We start from the raw sequence: 15164 nt of genomic DNA, 5'->3' as shown, positions 1-15164 counted from the left end.
TGCTGATGAGAATGGTTCCAACCAAGTATATCAGACAGTTCCCGCACATCACATCATGGGCCTATAATCAGCAGCTTTTGATGGTCAACAGTTTCACATGAAGCTGTCAGGTTGATGACTGTCATTACAGTAATCTTTTTGCTTAAATCCATCCTTAACATGTAGTCAGTTAAATCAGGGGGTCAAAATTAACCGTGTTTAGAGTGCTGATTTGAAGAGCTATTTCAATAAACTACAAACAGTATCACAGTACACTTCCTGTAGTAGTGTGAAGATGAAAGACAGATGGTAATGCATATTCATTTTGTAAAGAACACCATTGAATCACTGTGTAGTGTGACAACCTGGACAATGTATACTTTTGAACACACTTAAGCTTTCCCAGTGAACAAAAAAGTATTTGCCATTGGTCTTTACTTGTCAGATGATTTTGTAACTGCCTTATATCATTCAACACAGCACTACAAAATTGTGTTACACCAATTATTGAAGCTCAAAGTAACAGTAGTAAAACTAAAGCCTACTGTGGGTCTAAGATCTCAATGCAGTTGTTACAATGATTCACTTCCTCAATTAAAAAGCTCTAGCTATTGACTGATTAAAAAACTCGTTTTTGATTTTAAAAACTTATTTCTGACATGGAGTGTATTTGTTCAATAACATGCTAGTAAGCATATGCACTAATCTGAGAAATGCACTATCTTCATATTCTCCCATGTGATTAATGGTACAACTAGAATTATTGGTAATTCTGTGTTTGCTGAGTCAGTTATTGTTTTCTCTGATAGTTATTTATGGAGTTCAACTTCTCTCGGAAAAAAACTGAAACAATCTGCATAATGCCAGAGTGTGTAGTTTCCTGATCCCTTCCATGCCACCTGAACAATTCTCAACCAAAGTAACACCTGTCTATGTTACAGATCAGTACATCACCACAACCTAAAATACAAAACATTATAAAGAAACAACAACTTTACAACTTTATCACCCCTTGAGGTAACCGAATGACTCACACCAGGTACCTAACGAACACACATAACAAAAATTGTACAGTTCAAATCTTCTTCTGAAGGAACCATGGCATGTACTTTCGAATTCAGGGACGTTGCTACACCCTGGTCATGCTTCTATGAGTTGCTGTTACGAAACACTGAGCAATGTAGTCCACGTTGCTGCAAAGTTTTGATGTTTCTACAGTTGAAGTGAGAATTGTTACAGAGAACAACCTGACATCTAGCACAGGGGTCAGGTCAATTAATTATGCAAACAAAGGCCTTATATCTATTCAGTATTACAAACATTCATCTGATAAGTACCACTGAACCTAGCCTTCAAAATTCTGGGCAAACTTCACAAATGACCGTCAACGAACCGTGTACGCAAATACATGGTTCTTATTTTAGCAGCACGTTTCAACACATTTAGTGTGTGATGGCTGCAGGTGCGGTCGACAGCTTTATCATACGGGTGTACTTCACACAACACAGTGATCTGCAGCATCTTAATGTAGTTTAATGACAAAAAGTAACTTTTTTTTTTGGACAAACTCTCCAACAAAAATATGAAGCATTATAAACCCGCGTCGTGTTGTCTCACATACTGCAGACGACAAATATTTTCGAAATATCTTACATCGTTCTCAAATTCTTCCGCTGGACGCGATAATATTCCAGCTCCCTTTAGCAGTTCATCAGCTCCCTAAAACAAAATAAATGAGAAATCATCATCTTCAAGAATATGGTAAGGAAAGAAATAAACAAATCCTTTCAATACACAATTATATATTACACACCACATTCCCCGACACTTTTGCCATTGCTCCTCATTTATATTGCCGCTTCCATTAACCAGTGACAATACTTCAGCGTCTCGTCCAGCTGAATTTCTTTGCATGCCGAACTGACACTAAAAACAACACACAATTTACGCTTCTTACCAAAGAGGTAGAATCTCTATATCTTTGGTATTACAGTGGGTTCTGGTAATTTTCCCTTTTTGCAGATAAAATTAAATAAGCACAAAATATCACAATATTAAAAGAACCAGGAATTCGATAAATATTTAACATTCTTGCTTTGTGGAATCATTGTAATAACGAATACTGCCATGCTACTACATTGTAGGCTATGTTACTGTTTTAGTGTTTTTGTTTGCTTATCCGTTGTAAATGGTCCACAACATAGTATGGGGAAAAAAACTTGTATTTTTTTTTTATTTGACCCGTAGATAGCTGTGTTAGTCAGGGCTGCTGGGAGACAGGACTGAGTCTGGGGCATGATGTGTGTTCGGACCTCATCTCTAAATATAACAAACAAATTGTATTGTTATTTTTTTATTTTTTATTTATTTATTTATTTCGTATTCCATTAATCCGTATTGTGATAAATCACAAGGATGTGGAATGAGTCATGATTACATACAACAGATATAATACACATATATAAAATGACAAAAATGTACCATAAGATTATGAATAAGTTTGTAGGTTAAAATCAAATCAAAGGTATAGCTCAAGTAATATAAAACAATACCTAAAAAGGAAATATAGTACATTTTCCAAATTAAACAAATAATACACATATATAAAATGACAAAAATGTACCATAAGATTATGAATAAGTTTGTAGGTTAAAATCAAATCAAAGGTATAGCTCAAGTAATATAAAACAATACCTAAAAAGGAAATATAGTACATTTTCCAAATTAAACAGTTAATGTGATCTAGAGCAAACAAATTTTTATCAGTATAAAAAATCATTGCTTTATCTGTAGATACTCATCAAGAGAATAGAAGGAATTTACCATTAGGTATTCTCTCAATTTACATTTAAAAGTAGGCAAGACATTAATGTGATCTTTAATACCTGATGGAAGGGAGTTGAAAATTTTTGTGGCTGAATAATGAACACCTTTCTGAACAAGACTTAAATGTTTCAGATCCCTGTGTAGATCATTTTTAGACCTAGTATTATGATCATGACATTCACTATTAGTTTTAAAAAGAGATAGGTTGTTAGAAACAAAAATCATCAAAGAAAATATGAATTGAGAGGTAAGTGTTAATATTTGTAACTTATGAAACAGACTTCTGCAAGAATATCTTGGATGAACACCACTCATGATTCTAACAGCTCTCTTCTGTGCAGTAAATATTTTTTTGGCTAAAGGCTTGTTGCCCCAAAATATTATGCCATACGACATGATAGAATGAAAATAACCAAAGTAGGCAGCTTTAGTAGCGTCCTCATCACCAATGGGGGTGATTACACGCAGAGCATAAGTTGCCACACTGAGCCTTCTATGTAGGTCTAAGATATGCTCAGACCAGTTCAGCTTGCCATCAATTAGAATGCCCAAGAACTTAGATGATTCACAGTGTAGTATATTTTGGTTACCACAGTTTAAGTGGCATACTTCATTTTCTTGTTGAGATGTGTGAAATTGCATATACTGAGTTTTCTGAATGTTTAGAGTTAGTCCGTTGCACTTAAACCAGTGTAGGATGTCAACGAGTACAGCATTACATTTATTTTCTAGGTCACTGTTAGTTCGACTTTCAAGCAGAATAGTGGTGTCATCGGCAAAAAGAGTAAATTTACACTCGGTGTCTGTGCAAAGTGGGAGATCATTGATGAAGATAAGGAAAAGCAAAGGTCCTAGGATGGACCCCTGAGGCACACCACACTTTAATGTGCCCCAATCAGAAGAAATGGGACTATCATTGGCACCATTAATTATCACCTTCTGTTTTCTGTTTTGCAGATATGATTCTATCCATCTACCAATGCTACCTCGCAAGCCATAAAAATTAGCCTTATGTAAGAGAATGTTGTGGTCCACACAGTCAAAGGCCTTAGACAAGTCACAAAAAATTCCAATAGGTGACATTTTATTATTTATTGACTCTAAAATTTCATTTGTGAGAGAAAAAATAGCCTGCTCAGTTGATCTACCTTTTTGGAAACCAAACTGGTTTCTGTTGAGTATGTTGTGGCTGTTAAGATGTTCTACAATTCTTGTATACATTAGTTTCTCTAATACTTTTGAGAAACTACTTAGTAGTGATATTGGACGGTAGTTAGATAAATTAGTTTTGTCACCCTTCTTGAAAAGTGGTTTCACAACGGCAAGCTTTAATCTCTCTGGGACAACACCTTGCTGGATAGACTCATTAAAAATGTGACACAGGACTTGACATATGTGGTCACTACAATGCTTCAGTATTTTTGGTGAAATGTTGTCAATACCAGTGGAATTTTTATTTTTTAAGGCCTTGATGGTATTTTTAACTTCAGTAATAGTAACTGGGGCAATACAAATTGGGTCATACGTGTTAGGGTTAGCTCTGTGTAATAAATGCGTAGCAGCATTTAAGGAACCGTTACAACCTACTTGTTCTGCTGCAGTTATGAAGTGATTGTTGAATATGTTGGAAACTGTTACAGGATTATGAATAACCTCATCCTTATAGCTTATCTCTGTGGTAATAACATTCTTGTTACTCTTGCCACACTCTCTCTTTATAACATTCCAAACTGCTTTTATTTTGTTCTCAGATTTATCAATTTCAGACTTAATATACAGGCTCTTGGATTTGTTTATCACCCTTTTTAAAATTTTACAATATAACTTAAAATGAGACCTTTCAAGGGGATCATTTGATACTCTTAGTGAGGCATGTAACTCCCTCTTATTCCTGCAAGAAATTTTTATACCTCCAGTAATCCATGGTTTACTGGAAGAAACCTCATTGTTCTTTCTGATAGTTTTTTTTGGGAAAGCCATTTCAAATACAGATATAAATTCATTTAAAAAAAGGTTAAATTTATCATTAACATCTGATGTGCTGTACACTGGCTCCCAATCTATCTGTGACAAATAGTCGTTAAAGGCAGACACAGTTTCAGTGTTTATACATCTATAGGACCTATAGGTGTGGGAGATTTTATTGCACAAACTGATGTTATTTACTTTCAGAAGTTGTCCATCATGGTCAGACAGGCCATAAATTACTTTGCTCACACTAGCACTGTTGACTCTATTCTTGTCAATGAAAATATTATCTAGAAGGCTCTTGCAATTTTCTGTAACTCTAGTGGGCCAGGTAACCATCGCAGCCAAGTTGTAAGAATTCATTAAGTGGTCCAGGTCAGTTTTGAGGTTGTTATCAGTTAAGAAGTTGACATTAAAGTCACCTACAATTATTAAATTTCTAGTTTTAGAGAACAATTTGGTCAAAAGAGATTCTAACTTATTCATAAAGATGCAAAACTTCCCTGCTGGAGCTCTGTAAATTGCAAGCACAGTAAGTAACATGTCCTTTGCAGAAATTTCAGTCCCGCAAACTTCAAAATGTTGATCTACACAATACTTACTTAGATCTAAAGATTTATAAATGATTTTACTGTCTATATAAATTACAGCACCACCTTTCTCCTTACTTGTTCTGCAGTAATGAGTAGCTAGATCATACCCATCAAGCTGCAGCCCATCAATTCCAACTGTTACATGATGCTCAGTAAGGCATAAAACATGAGGACGGTCAACAGTGTCCATGTCCCCTAAATTTACAGATAAAAACTCTAATTTACTTTTGAGACTTCTGATATTTTGATGAAGAATAATAAGATTCTTATAGCTACCTCTACTGTCCTTCTGCTGGTCTGCTTGTCCATTAACACCGTTAGTCCCCGTTGCACTCAAAACTGTGTTGGATACATTAAGACCTATGTCGCAGCTGGAGATTTGTTCACTAGATGTCGTTGGTGAGGTCGGGTGGGTGCTGGCCATAAAAAATCACTGTTTCTTTTTGGAATTCTTCTTTCTCTCATAGAAAATCGGGGATTACCTTTTATCCTTGGAGATACTGCATCGGAATTATTTTCCAGTCCTTGAGGTTCTTTGGGTGGAACTTCATCATATGGTATTAATATGTCATTGGCAGTGACAGGGTGAGACACAGCTATACATCTGTTTCTTGTATTCACATTGGTTCCCTGTCTATCTTGGTATGAATTGGTTTCTACAGTACCGGTACAAAATCTGACCTTTCTTGCAGAGCTGGTTGTAAGTGTTTTTACTACATCACACCGTTTCCATGGGTTTGATACTGATGAAGCAATGTTCCTGCACAGTCTGAGCTTTCCTGTTTTGTTCAGGTGTAGTCCATGATTAGTGTAATCAGGTCTTTGCAAGAATAAATTGACATCAATTACTTTCACATTAACAAAATTAGATGACAAATTCATTATATATTCATTAAATCTGTACACTGTTTCGTTGACTTCTGGCTTGTCATAACAGTAGGGAACGGTACATAACAATAGCTTTGTATGATCAAGTGCTGCAGTCAACTTTTCTAAGTCTGGAATAAAGTTGTTTTTCTTACGAATGTCATTTATTCCTGCAAGGATAATAACTGCATCGTCCAAATTGAAATCACTAGTAAGATCTGATGCCCCTTCAACTACACCACTGAGGCATGCATTTGGTTTAACAACAGATGATGTGTAGTACTTGGGTTTCAAAAATTCATTTAGCAATGATGCACAGTTTCGCCCATGACTGTCCGATAGTAATAAAATCTTATTCGTTGGCTGACTCTCAATTGGTCTTTTTGTCGAATTTTTAGGAACATTGTCTCGTCCTACCACCTGAGTAGATTTCTCTGTTTCATCAATTTTATCACTTAAGGCACTAAAACGGTTGCTTGTATTCAGATGATATAACTGCTGAGAAACGAGATGTTTTGGTATCTTCTTGGGCTGGTGACAATTTGTGCTCTCGTCTTGGGATTCACTTTTGTTCTGTTGACTTCTGGCAGACAATGTGACATTTTCAGCTTTCAGTCTTTGCAGTTCTTCTAACAACACGGAAATTATTTCTTCCTTGCTGTCTATAGTGCCCACTTTTACGCAATTATCACATTTCCATATCTCTTGTTTTGAGTCCACCTTTGCACAGTTATAATGATAAACAATTTTACACTTAAAGCACATAATACCTGTAACGACTTTCTTTCTGCATGAGCATAGTTTGCTGTTTGTTATTTCTTGAAGCGCAATTTCATGGCTGTATGATGAAGTTGATGCTAAGCAAACACTGAGTTTCTCATTTTTTACTACCACCTTCATAATTAAATAACAAGAGATGCACTTCCCATCACTAAATACGTCGAACTTCTTACACTTCACACAGACTTCGGATTGTTTGCTTTTATTTGCGGAACTCATGCTGTTCTGTTTACCGATCGTCAAAGAACGTATGACACCATTAGAGCGTAACGCAGTTCGGGGAATATTGGATATACACAAAATACACTTACTGGGACGAAATACAGAATAAACATAATTTCTTCCTAAACGCTGAACATAAATGCAAAAGGCCCGTACAAGACAGTGACCTGGAGATCCATGTATTGTAGTAATGGTTGCTGAGAGCCAGGACTGTGCCGAGTGAAAGATGTGTGATGGGGCCGTATCTCTTGACATACTGGCCCAGTTTTATTGTTATTTTAGAGAAGGTCTGGCATTATTTAAACATAACAAAATCCAGGGAATATTGGATATACATACAAAATACTCATTTGGACGAACCGTAGAATAAGTATAATTCCTTATTAAACATGAAACAGATCTTCAAAAACGCAAACAGTTCTACATCTACATCTACATCCATACTCCGCAAGCCACCTGATGGTGTGTGGCGGAGGGTACCTTCAGTACCTCTATCGGTTCTCCCTTCTATTCCAGTCTCGTATTGTTCGTGGAAAGAAGGATTGTCGGTATGCCTCTGTGTGGGCTCTAATCTCTCTGATTTTATCCTCATGGTCTCTTCGCGAGATATACGTAGGAGGGAGCAATATACTGCTTGACTCTTCGGTGAAGGTATGTTCTCGAAACTTTGACAAAAGCCCGTACCGAGCTACTGAGCGTCTCTCCTGCAGAGTCTTCCACTGGAGTTTATCTATCATCTCCGTAACGCTTTCGCGATTACTAAATGATCCTGTAACGAAGCGCGCTGCTCTCCGTTGGATCTTCTCTATGTCTTGTATCAACCCTATCTGGTACGGATCCCACACTGCTGAGCAGTATTCAAGCAGTGGGCGAACAAGCGTACTGTAACCTACTTCCTTTGTTTTCGGATTGCATTTCCTTAGGATTCTTCCAATGAATCTCAGTCTGGCATCTGCTTTACCGACAATCAACATTATATGATCATTCCATTTTAAATCACTCCTAATGCGTACTCCCAGATAATTTATGGTATTAACTGCTTCCAGTTGCTGACCTGCTATTTTGTAGCTAAATGATAAAGGATCTATCTTTCTGTGTATCCGCAGCACATTACACTTGTCTACATTGAGATTCAGATTCATACACGTCAGGGCATGGTACCAATATGTTCCAAAAGCCGCACTCCTCAATGCAATTTTTCAGGGGGCCATATTTCAGGTTATATTGACCTCAGAGAAAAGAGCTCAACTGTTTTGCATATCAATCGGCCTAGCGGCCATTTCTACAAATATCGGAAGAACTGCTATCCTACAGTACAGCGTCAAAGTTTAGATTAGATTAGACTCAGTTTTCATTCCATATGCTCAAAAATGACATGATTCTCGTGGGTGTGGAATAAGTCAGAAAGTATAACATAAAAGGTAAAACAGTTGAATTAATGATCACTACCCTGATCATTTGTCCGGAGATTCCCAAAATAGGTGATAGGTTACAATGTAGTGGAACTGCTAATATATGTAGAATTAATATCAAAATAAAACATAGCTATGCACTTTTAATAAATATATCACACACAAAATACCTAATCTTGACTGTTGTGGCCAAGTGATGTCAAAACCGAAATCTAGCAGACATGTTTCTCTAAGCTCGGTAACAGTCCCTGTTAAGATATTCATCTACAGACTACAAGCATTTGCCAATCAAAAATTCTTTCAGACTCTGTTTAAACAGGGCTTTATCTTAAATCAAGTTTTAATGGTTGCTAGAAATTTATTGACAATGTCTTGGACCCCATCATGGACCAAGGTAAGTGATTTTAGCTCTTTATGTAGATTGTTCTTATTAGTAGTATTGATACTATGTATTGAGCTATTGGTTGGAAATAGAGGTATATTACTAAATTTCATTAAGAAATAAATATACTGAGAAGCAGGGATTAGAAAACAAAGTTCCTTGAACAGGTTTCTGCATGGCATTCTTGAATTTAAACAAATGAGTCTTATTTTGGACGCTAAGAACTTTTGCTCATTTTAACATGTTACCCCAGAATATGATCCCAAATGGGATAATAGAACAAGAGTAAGCAAAGTATGCAACTTTTTCATATTTATATCTCCTACATCTAACATCATTCCCACTGCAAATACAGACTTGTTTCGCTGCTTCAACAGTTTTGCGGTATACCCTTTCCAACTGAATTTATTGTTGAGTTGCAATCCCAGAAATTTAACTCTGCCCACCTCTTTGATTTGCATGTCAACATGTTAAAAACATTCTGGAAGGAAATCTTATACCGGTTCTGAACTGCATATAACGGGTCTTTTCAAAGTTTAATGTCAGCGAATTAGCTTTAAACCATTTATTAATGTCAGTGAAAATGTGATTAGCTGCCATTTCCGAATCTATACTTGACTAGCTACTTATTGCAATATTTGTATCATCTACAAACAAAACAAACTTATCGTTTGGCAATGTAACAGACTAGAGATCATTAGTGTACACAAGAAAAAAGAAACGGACCGAGAATGGAACCTTGAGAAACGCCACATATAATTAATTCCCAGTCAGATGAAGACTGACTGCTTGCTTCACAGTTACTTCGCAGTGACACTCTTTGTTTCCTGTTAGTTAGATAAGACTCAAACCATTTTGCAACACTGCCAATGGTACCATAATATTGTAATTTACTTAAGAGAATGCTTGGGGTTCACACATTCAAAGACTTTTGACAGGTCACAGAAAATGCCAGTAGCCTCTAATTTGTTATCTAATGAATTAAATACACTCTCATTCTATGTGTAAATAGCCGTCTCTATATTGGAACCCTTAAGATACACAAACAGTGAAATATTTGCAGTCAAATGCTCTAGGGGATGTTTGAACACAATGTTTTCAAATATTTTTGAAAAAGCCAGCAAAAGTGAAGTTTGTTGATAGTTTGATGGTATCTCCTTAACCCTGTTCTTGTAAACAGGCTTAACTTCAGCATATTTTAGCCAGTCCGGAAAATTTCTGCTGATAAGAGAGTGATAACACTAATAACTTAAGAAAGAACTCAGCCCAAATGAGTAATCTTTGATTAACAACGTTCATATGTTATCATAACCACTGGAATACTTACATTTTAAGAATTTTATGATGAATGCTTTTTTTTTTTGGGAGACATGAGTGCCATTTCCATTTTACTGAAGTGATTTATAAAGACTGGTCTCAGATACCCCATTGTACTGTTTACTGAACCTGATAACCCTAAGCTGTCAGTAACAGAAAAAAGTACTACTTTGTGGTTTGCAACACTACATGCACTTGTTACCAATGTCTCATTTATTTTCAGAGCTATATGTTCCTCTTCCTTTATGGCCCCATGAGTGTCTTCACTATATCCCATACAGTTTTTATTTTGTTGCCTGATGTAATTATCATTTTCTCATAAGAAAACCACTCAAATTTCTGGTTACTTGCTTCAATTTTTTGCAGTGTTCTTTGTAATCCATTACAATGCTAACATCAGAGCTGTCCATAGATACTACATACAGTCTCCTTTTTTCCCACATGATATCTTTATACCTTGTGTAAGCCATGGATTACACAAGGAATAAAGATATCATGTGGGGAAAAAGGAGACTGTATGTACTAGATTTCTGTTTGATTTGTGTTACAATTAGGGGAAAGCAATTTTCAAAAGAGAAAGTAACACTATTAATGAATGCTTTGTATTTTCATTCAGAAGTACTCTAAACATCTACCCACTTCATGTCTTTGAGCAATCTCCTATATTTCTCAATTTTTGATGGATTTATTACTCTCCTGTACTCATATTAAATAGATCTTTTATCCTGACAAATTTCAACACGTAACACTAAATGCTCCATGTCATGATCAGTTTGTAAATGGTTTTGTGACAGGACTTTTTTCCTAGGCTTGTCTACAAAGATCTTATGAATAGCAGTCTCAGAGCATTTACATATCCTAGTTGCAAAATTCACTATGGGAATAAAATTGAATGACAGTGTTACTGATTGGCAGCACGGGGTGGCCGTGCAGTGTGAAGCGCCTTGTCACAGTCTGTGCGGCTCCCCATGTTGGAGTTTCGAGTGCTCCTCAGGCTTGGGTGTGTGTGTTGCCCATAATGTAGGTTCGTTTAAGTTAGATTAAGTAGTGTGTAGGCTTAGGGGCTGATCACCTCAGTAGTTTGGTCCCATAAGACCTTACCACAAATGTTACTGATTGCAATAATTGTTCACTGACAGAGCTTTTCAATAAATCCACATGAAAATCACCAACAACTACTATTTCCTTGATTTTTACTGTGAGATGGGACAACAGACGATTTTTTATGAAGAGATTGAAGTTTCATAAAGATCCTCTGTAAATTACTTGCTATTATAAAGGACTTATTGTGAAATACTACTTCTTCTGCACAAGCTTCTAAGTACTGCCCTCAACAAAATTTATTATCAGTATTCTTGAAATCAAAACAGTTTTTGGCAAATGTGGCAAAGAGCTAACCTGAATCCTGTAGCATTTAACGTATCTATACCGGTGGTCACATAATTTTCAGAGAGACATTGTATCAACTGGTTTGCTCAACTCTAATTCTTCAACACAAATAAGCAACTCATTAAGCTTTTCCCTTAGCCATCACATATTCTGATGTAATAAGGATAATTGATTTTGTGCACTGGCTGAATCACAACTGGATGAACCTAATTCTCCCGTTAGTTTTTTTAATGTCTCCAATTTCAATCAGAGGCTATCTGCATTAATGGTGTATATTAAAATTTGCTTTCTGGCTGCCTGTTTTATCAATGTGAATGCCATTTTCGGCCTATCTCTCAACATCTTTTGTTTCTGCCCTCCCAACACTAAAAATTGCTGTTCTGTGACTTGTAACTTTACAACTTGTGATTGTGGCCCCCATTAAGTGTTTTGCTATTAGCCCTGACAGTTTCCCCTTCCCTCTCCTGTTGAGGTGAAGACCATGCCTAGTATAGTTCTAGTTATTGGTAGAGCCAACAGGAACCACACTGATATGAGACTCCATACCTTATCCAAGCAGCCGCTTCACCTTTAAATTAACTCTCATACCAGATGAGTTTAAATGAGGCCAGTCATAGCACCTCTAGACAGATATGAGGCCAACATCAGTATGTCTCATTGCTGAAGTTATTTTTAGCTGTCACCCTCAATTGAATAATTAGGGTCCTTGTCTATGTTGTTGCTTCTTCCACCCAAAATTTCCGTGATGTCTTCCTTTATGAAGTTTTTGCAAAGTGGATCTACATCCTCCATCACCTCACCCAGAGTTGCACTAGGTTTAAAGAAACTTGTGACCTGGTAACCTGACCCTAGTTCATCCTGCAACCGTTATCCAACACCCCCTACATCAACATCTATACTTTGCATACCACCTTCAGAGGGTACATCCCATTGTACCAATTATTAGGGTTTCTTCCTGTTCCATTCACATATGGAGTGCAGGAATAATGACTTATTGAATGCCACTGTGTGTGCAGCAATTATTGTGATCTTATCCTCATGATCCCTAAGTGAGCAGTACGTAGGGGGTTGTAGTACATTCCTGGAGTAATCATTTAAAGTCAGTTCTTGAAACTTTGTTAATAGACATTCTCAGGATAGTTTACATCTATATTCAAGAGTCTTCCAGTTCAGTTCCTTCAGTATCTTTGTGACACTCTCCCACGGATAAAACAAACCTGTGACCATTAGTGCTGCCCTGTGAGCAACCTAACAATAAAACTTTCTTCTTCTCATAACATTTTCTGTCTTCTAACTTCTCAAACACTTTTTGAAAGTTTGATGTGACCTGCCTACTCCTACATCTACTTGTGGTTCATCAGTTTTCAACTGTGACGACAAATCAAACCTACTGATTGAACATTACACACTTTCTCCAGCCCAGAAAAATTGAACAAATCGATTGTTTCTTTTGCAGTAGGTGTGATCTAGTGTGGACCTTAACCATCTTCCAAAAGCACCGTTTGTTCACGAGCGAGTCATCAGAAAATAACAAAAAAAGCACGATTTTTTTGGTCCAAAAAGTACCAATTCTGGGGACGACCACTTCTAAAATTTCTATTCGCGACAGATTGTCACAAGTTGTACGATATTGTCTTACGATATTTCTGAGAAACTTTGAAATTTTCCTTGATATTACTATCTGTTACCGATGCCCAGAGGTTCAAAGTTACCAAATACATTTTTTTGTCATTTTTGCACAATGGGTCACAATTAGCTAAATAATTAACCATAGCAATCGGCTCAAATTTTTACTGTAGCTTTTTTTTTTTTTGGTATTTGTGTCTTATTTGACTTGTAACATACATTTACATATCATCCGATCATGCTGTACAGGAGACACGTCAATTTTAGCCTTACGATACACATAATTCCCTAACACCACTTTTTACCAGTACAGGTTGATATTGGACATAGTAATATTATTAAATTGTTTTTTGTGTGATGTAACAGTACATTATTGTAATATATGAATACAAAATTATACACAATGCTATAATATTAAACAGTCACACTATACAAATGACAGCCATAGTAATATTATTAAATCGTTTTTCTGATGATGTAATAGTTCATTATCTTTATATGTGTATACAATATTATACACAATGTTGTAATATTAAACAGTCACACTATTCAAATGGTGATGTCATCGTTCATAAATTCCTCAGTTGAATAGTAACTTTTTTCCACAAGGATATCATATACTTTCTCTTCAGCGAACCTATCTACATGCTCAGTACATCTCTACCCTTGAGTTTGTTGTAAATTTTCATTCCCATGTACTGGGGTGTTTGTTTGTATAGTTTTAAGTGGGGATGTAACTGAAAATGTAAACATTTATTAATGTACAAATCTAAATTTTTGCATGTGTAAAGCAAAAGAGAAATTTGAATTTTAATTTTTCTTATTGTCTTTTTTATAAAAATCTGTAACTCAGTTTCAATCATGTAATTAATGTGAAAATTTTATTGTAATGTCCTGAAAAGGTTATAAGACCACTGAACTACAGTCATTAATTCATGTTACAAACCGTATCATTAACAGAGTATTTAATTTTGGACATCCAAAATTGACTTATTTTTCTACAAACAGCCATATAAAAATCGAAATGTAATTGCAGGATCTCGTATTTTTAAGTTTCAGGGAGTCAGCAACACGCTGTGAACAGTTCCTGAAAATTTCACAGCATGTACATATACATATACATAAAAGCCTTCTAATAACATAAAAAATGTAAAAATGAGGTTCAAAGATTTTCTTCTCCTACTTCTACATTCAGTAAGCTTACTTCAATTTTAAAATTATCCATACTGATACTCTTCATTCTTCACATCTCTCTTCTCCCCTCTTTGGAACTGCATCGCTGTATTGGCAGGTAAGACACTGATCTGTTAGCTTTATTGACCCTGCTCTTGTCGATGATGTAAAAAGCTTTTGTTGTAAACACACCAGGAGCTATACCCACTCTCTTCAGCACTTCAATTCTGCGATTATTTCCGTTATTGTAGCACAAAACTGCATCATAGACACATATTTTCAGTACTTCAAATCCACAGAATGTCCTTTTTGAGCATCTAATCTAAATTAAATTACTGAGGCTTTCATTTGCATTTTGTGTCTTTCTGTGAAGACACTTTTCAATAAATCAGGGTTTGTAAGAAACCAGATTGTTGGCTTAAGTGCATTCATCACAGGTTCTGGTAATGAGTGTTTATGTGAATACATTTCATTTCTGTTGTTGAACCTACACTAATCGTCTTCCAGACACAGATTGTGCATTGGGGTCTGTTGGAAAAAAAAATTGCCCACACAGCACACCTCATTGCCTCTAAATTGTGTGTGTTTTTTCCTGATAGCTCTCCCATAAAATAATTGAAGAGAATCAAT

The 15164-nt window shown here is 36.0% G+C and overlaps 1 protein-coding gene across 1 annotated transcript in view; it reads right to left on the bottom strand.

The window, feature by feature from the left end:
* LOC126088780 (protein PBDC1) overlaps positions 1-1944 on the bottom strand; it is a 73682-nt gene extending 71738 nt beyond the window's left edge. Inside the window, exons 1-2 of the mRNA XM_049906862.1 lie at positions 1793-1944; positions 1633-1698 (exon numbers count right to left, since the gene is read on the bottom strand). Of these exons, the coding sequence (XP_049762819.1) occupies positions 1633-1698; positions 1793-1816 (90 nt within the window). The 5' untranslated portion in view covers positions 1817-1944. The remainder of the gene's footprint in view (positions 1-1632; positions 1699-1792) is intronic.
* Between the last annotated feature and the right edge of the window lie 13220 nt (positions 1945-15164).

This window comes from Schistocerca cancellata, chromosome 1 (assembly GCF_023864275.1).
Source record: "Schistocerca cancellata isolate TAMUIC-IGC-003103 chromosome 1, iqSchCanc2.1, whole genome shotgun sequence".
NCBI classification, from domain to species: Eukaryota; Metazoa; Arthropoda; class Insecta; order Orthoptera; family Acrididae; genus Schistocerca; species Schistocerca cancellata.
The sequence above is the reverse complement of the archived record's forward strand: the minus strand, read 5'-3'. Positions and strand labels throughout refer to the sequence as shown.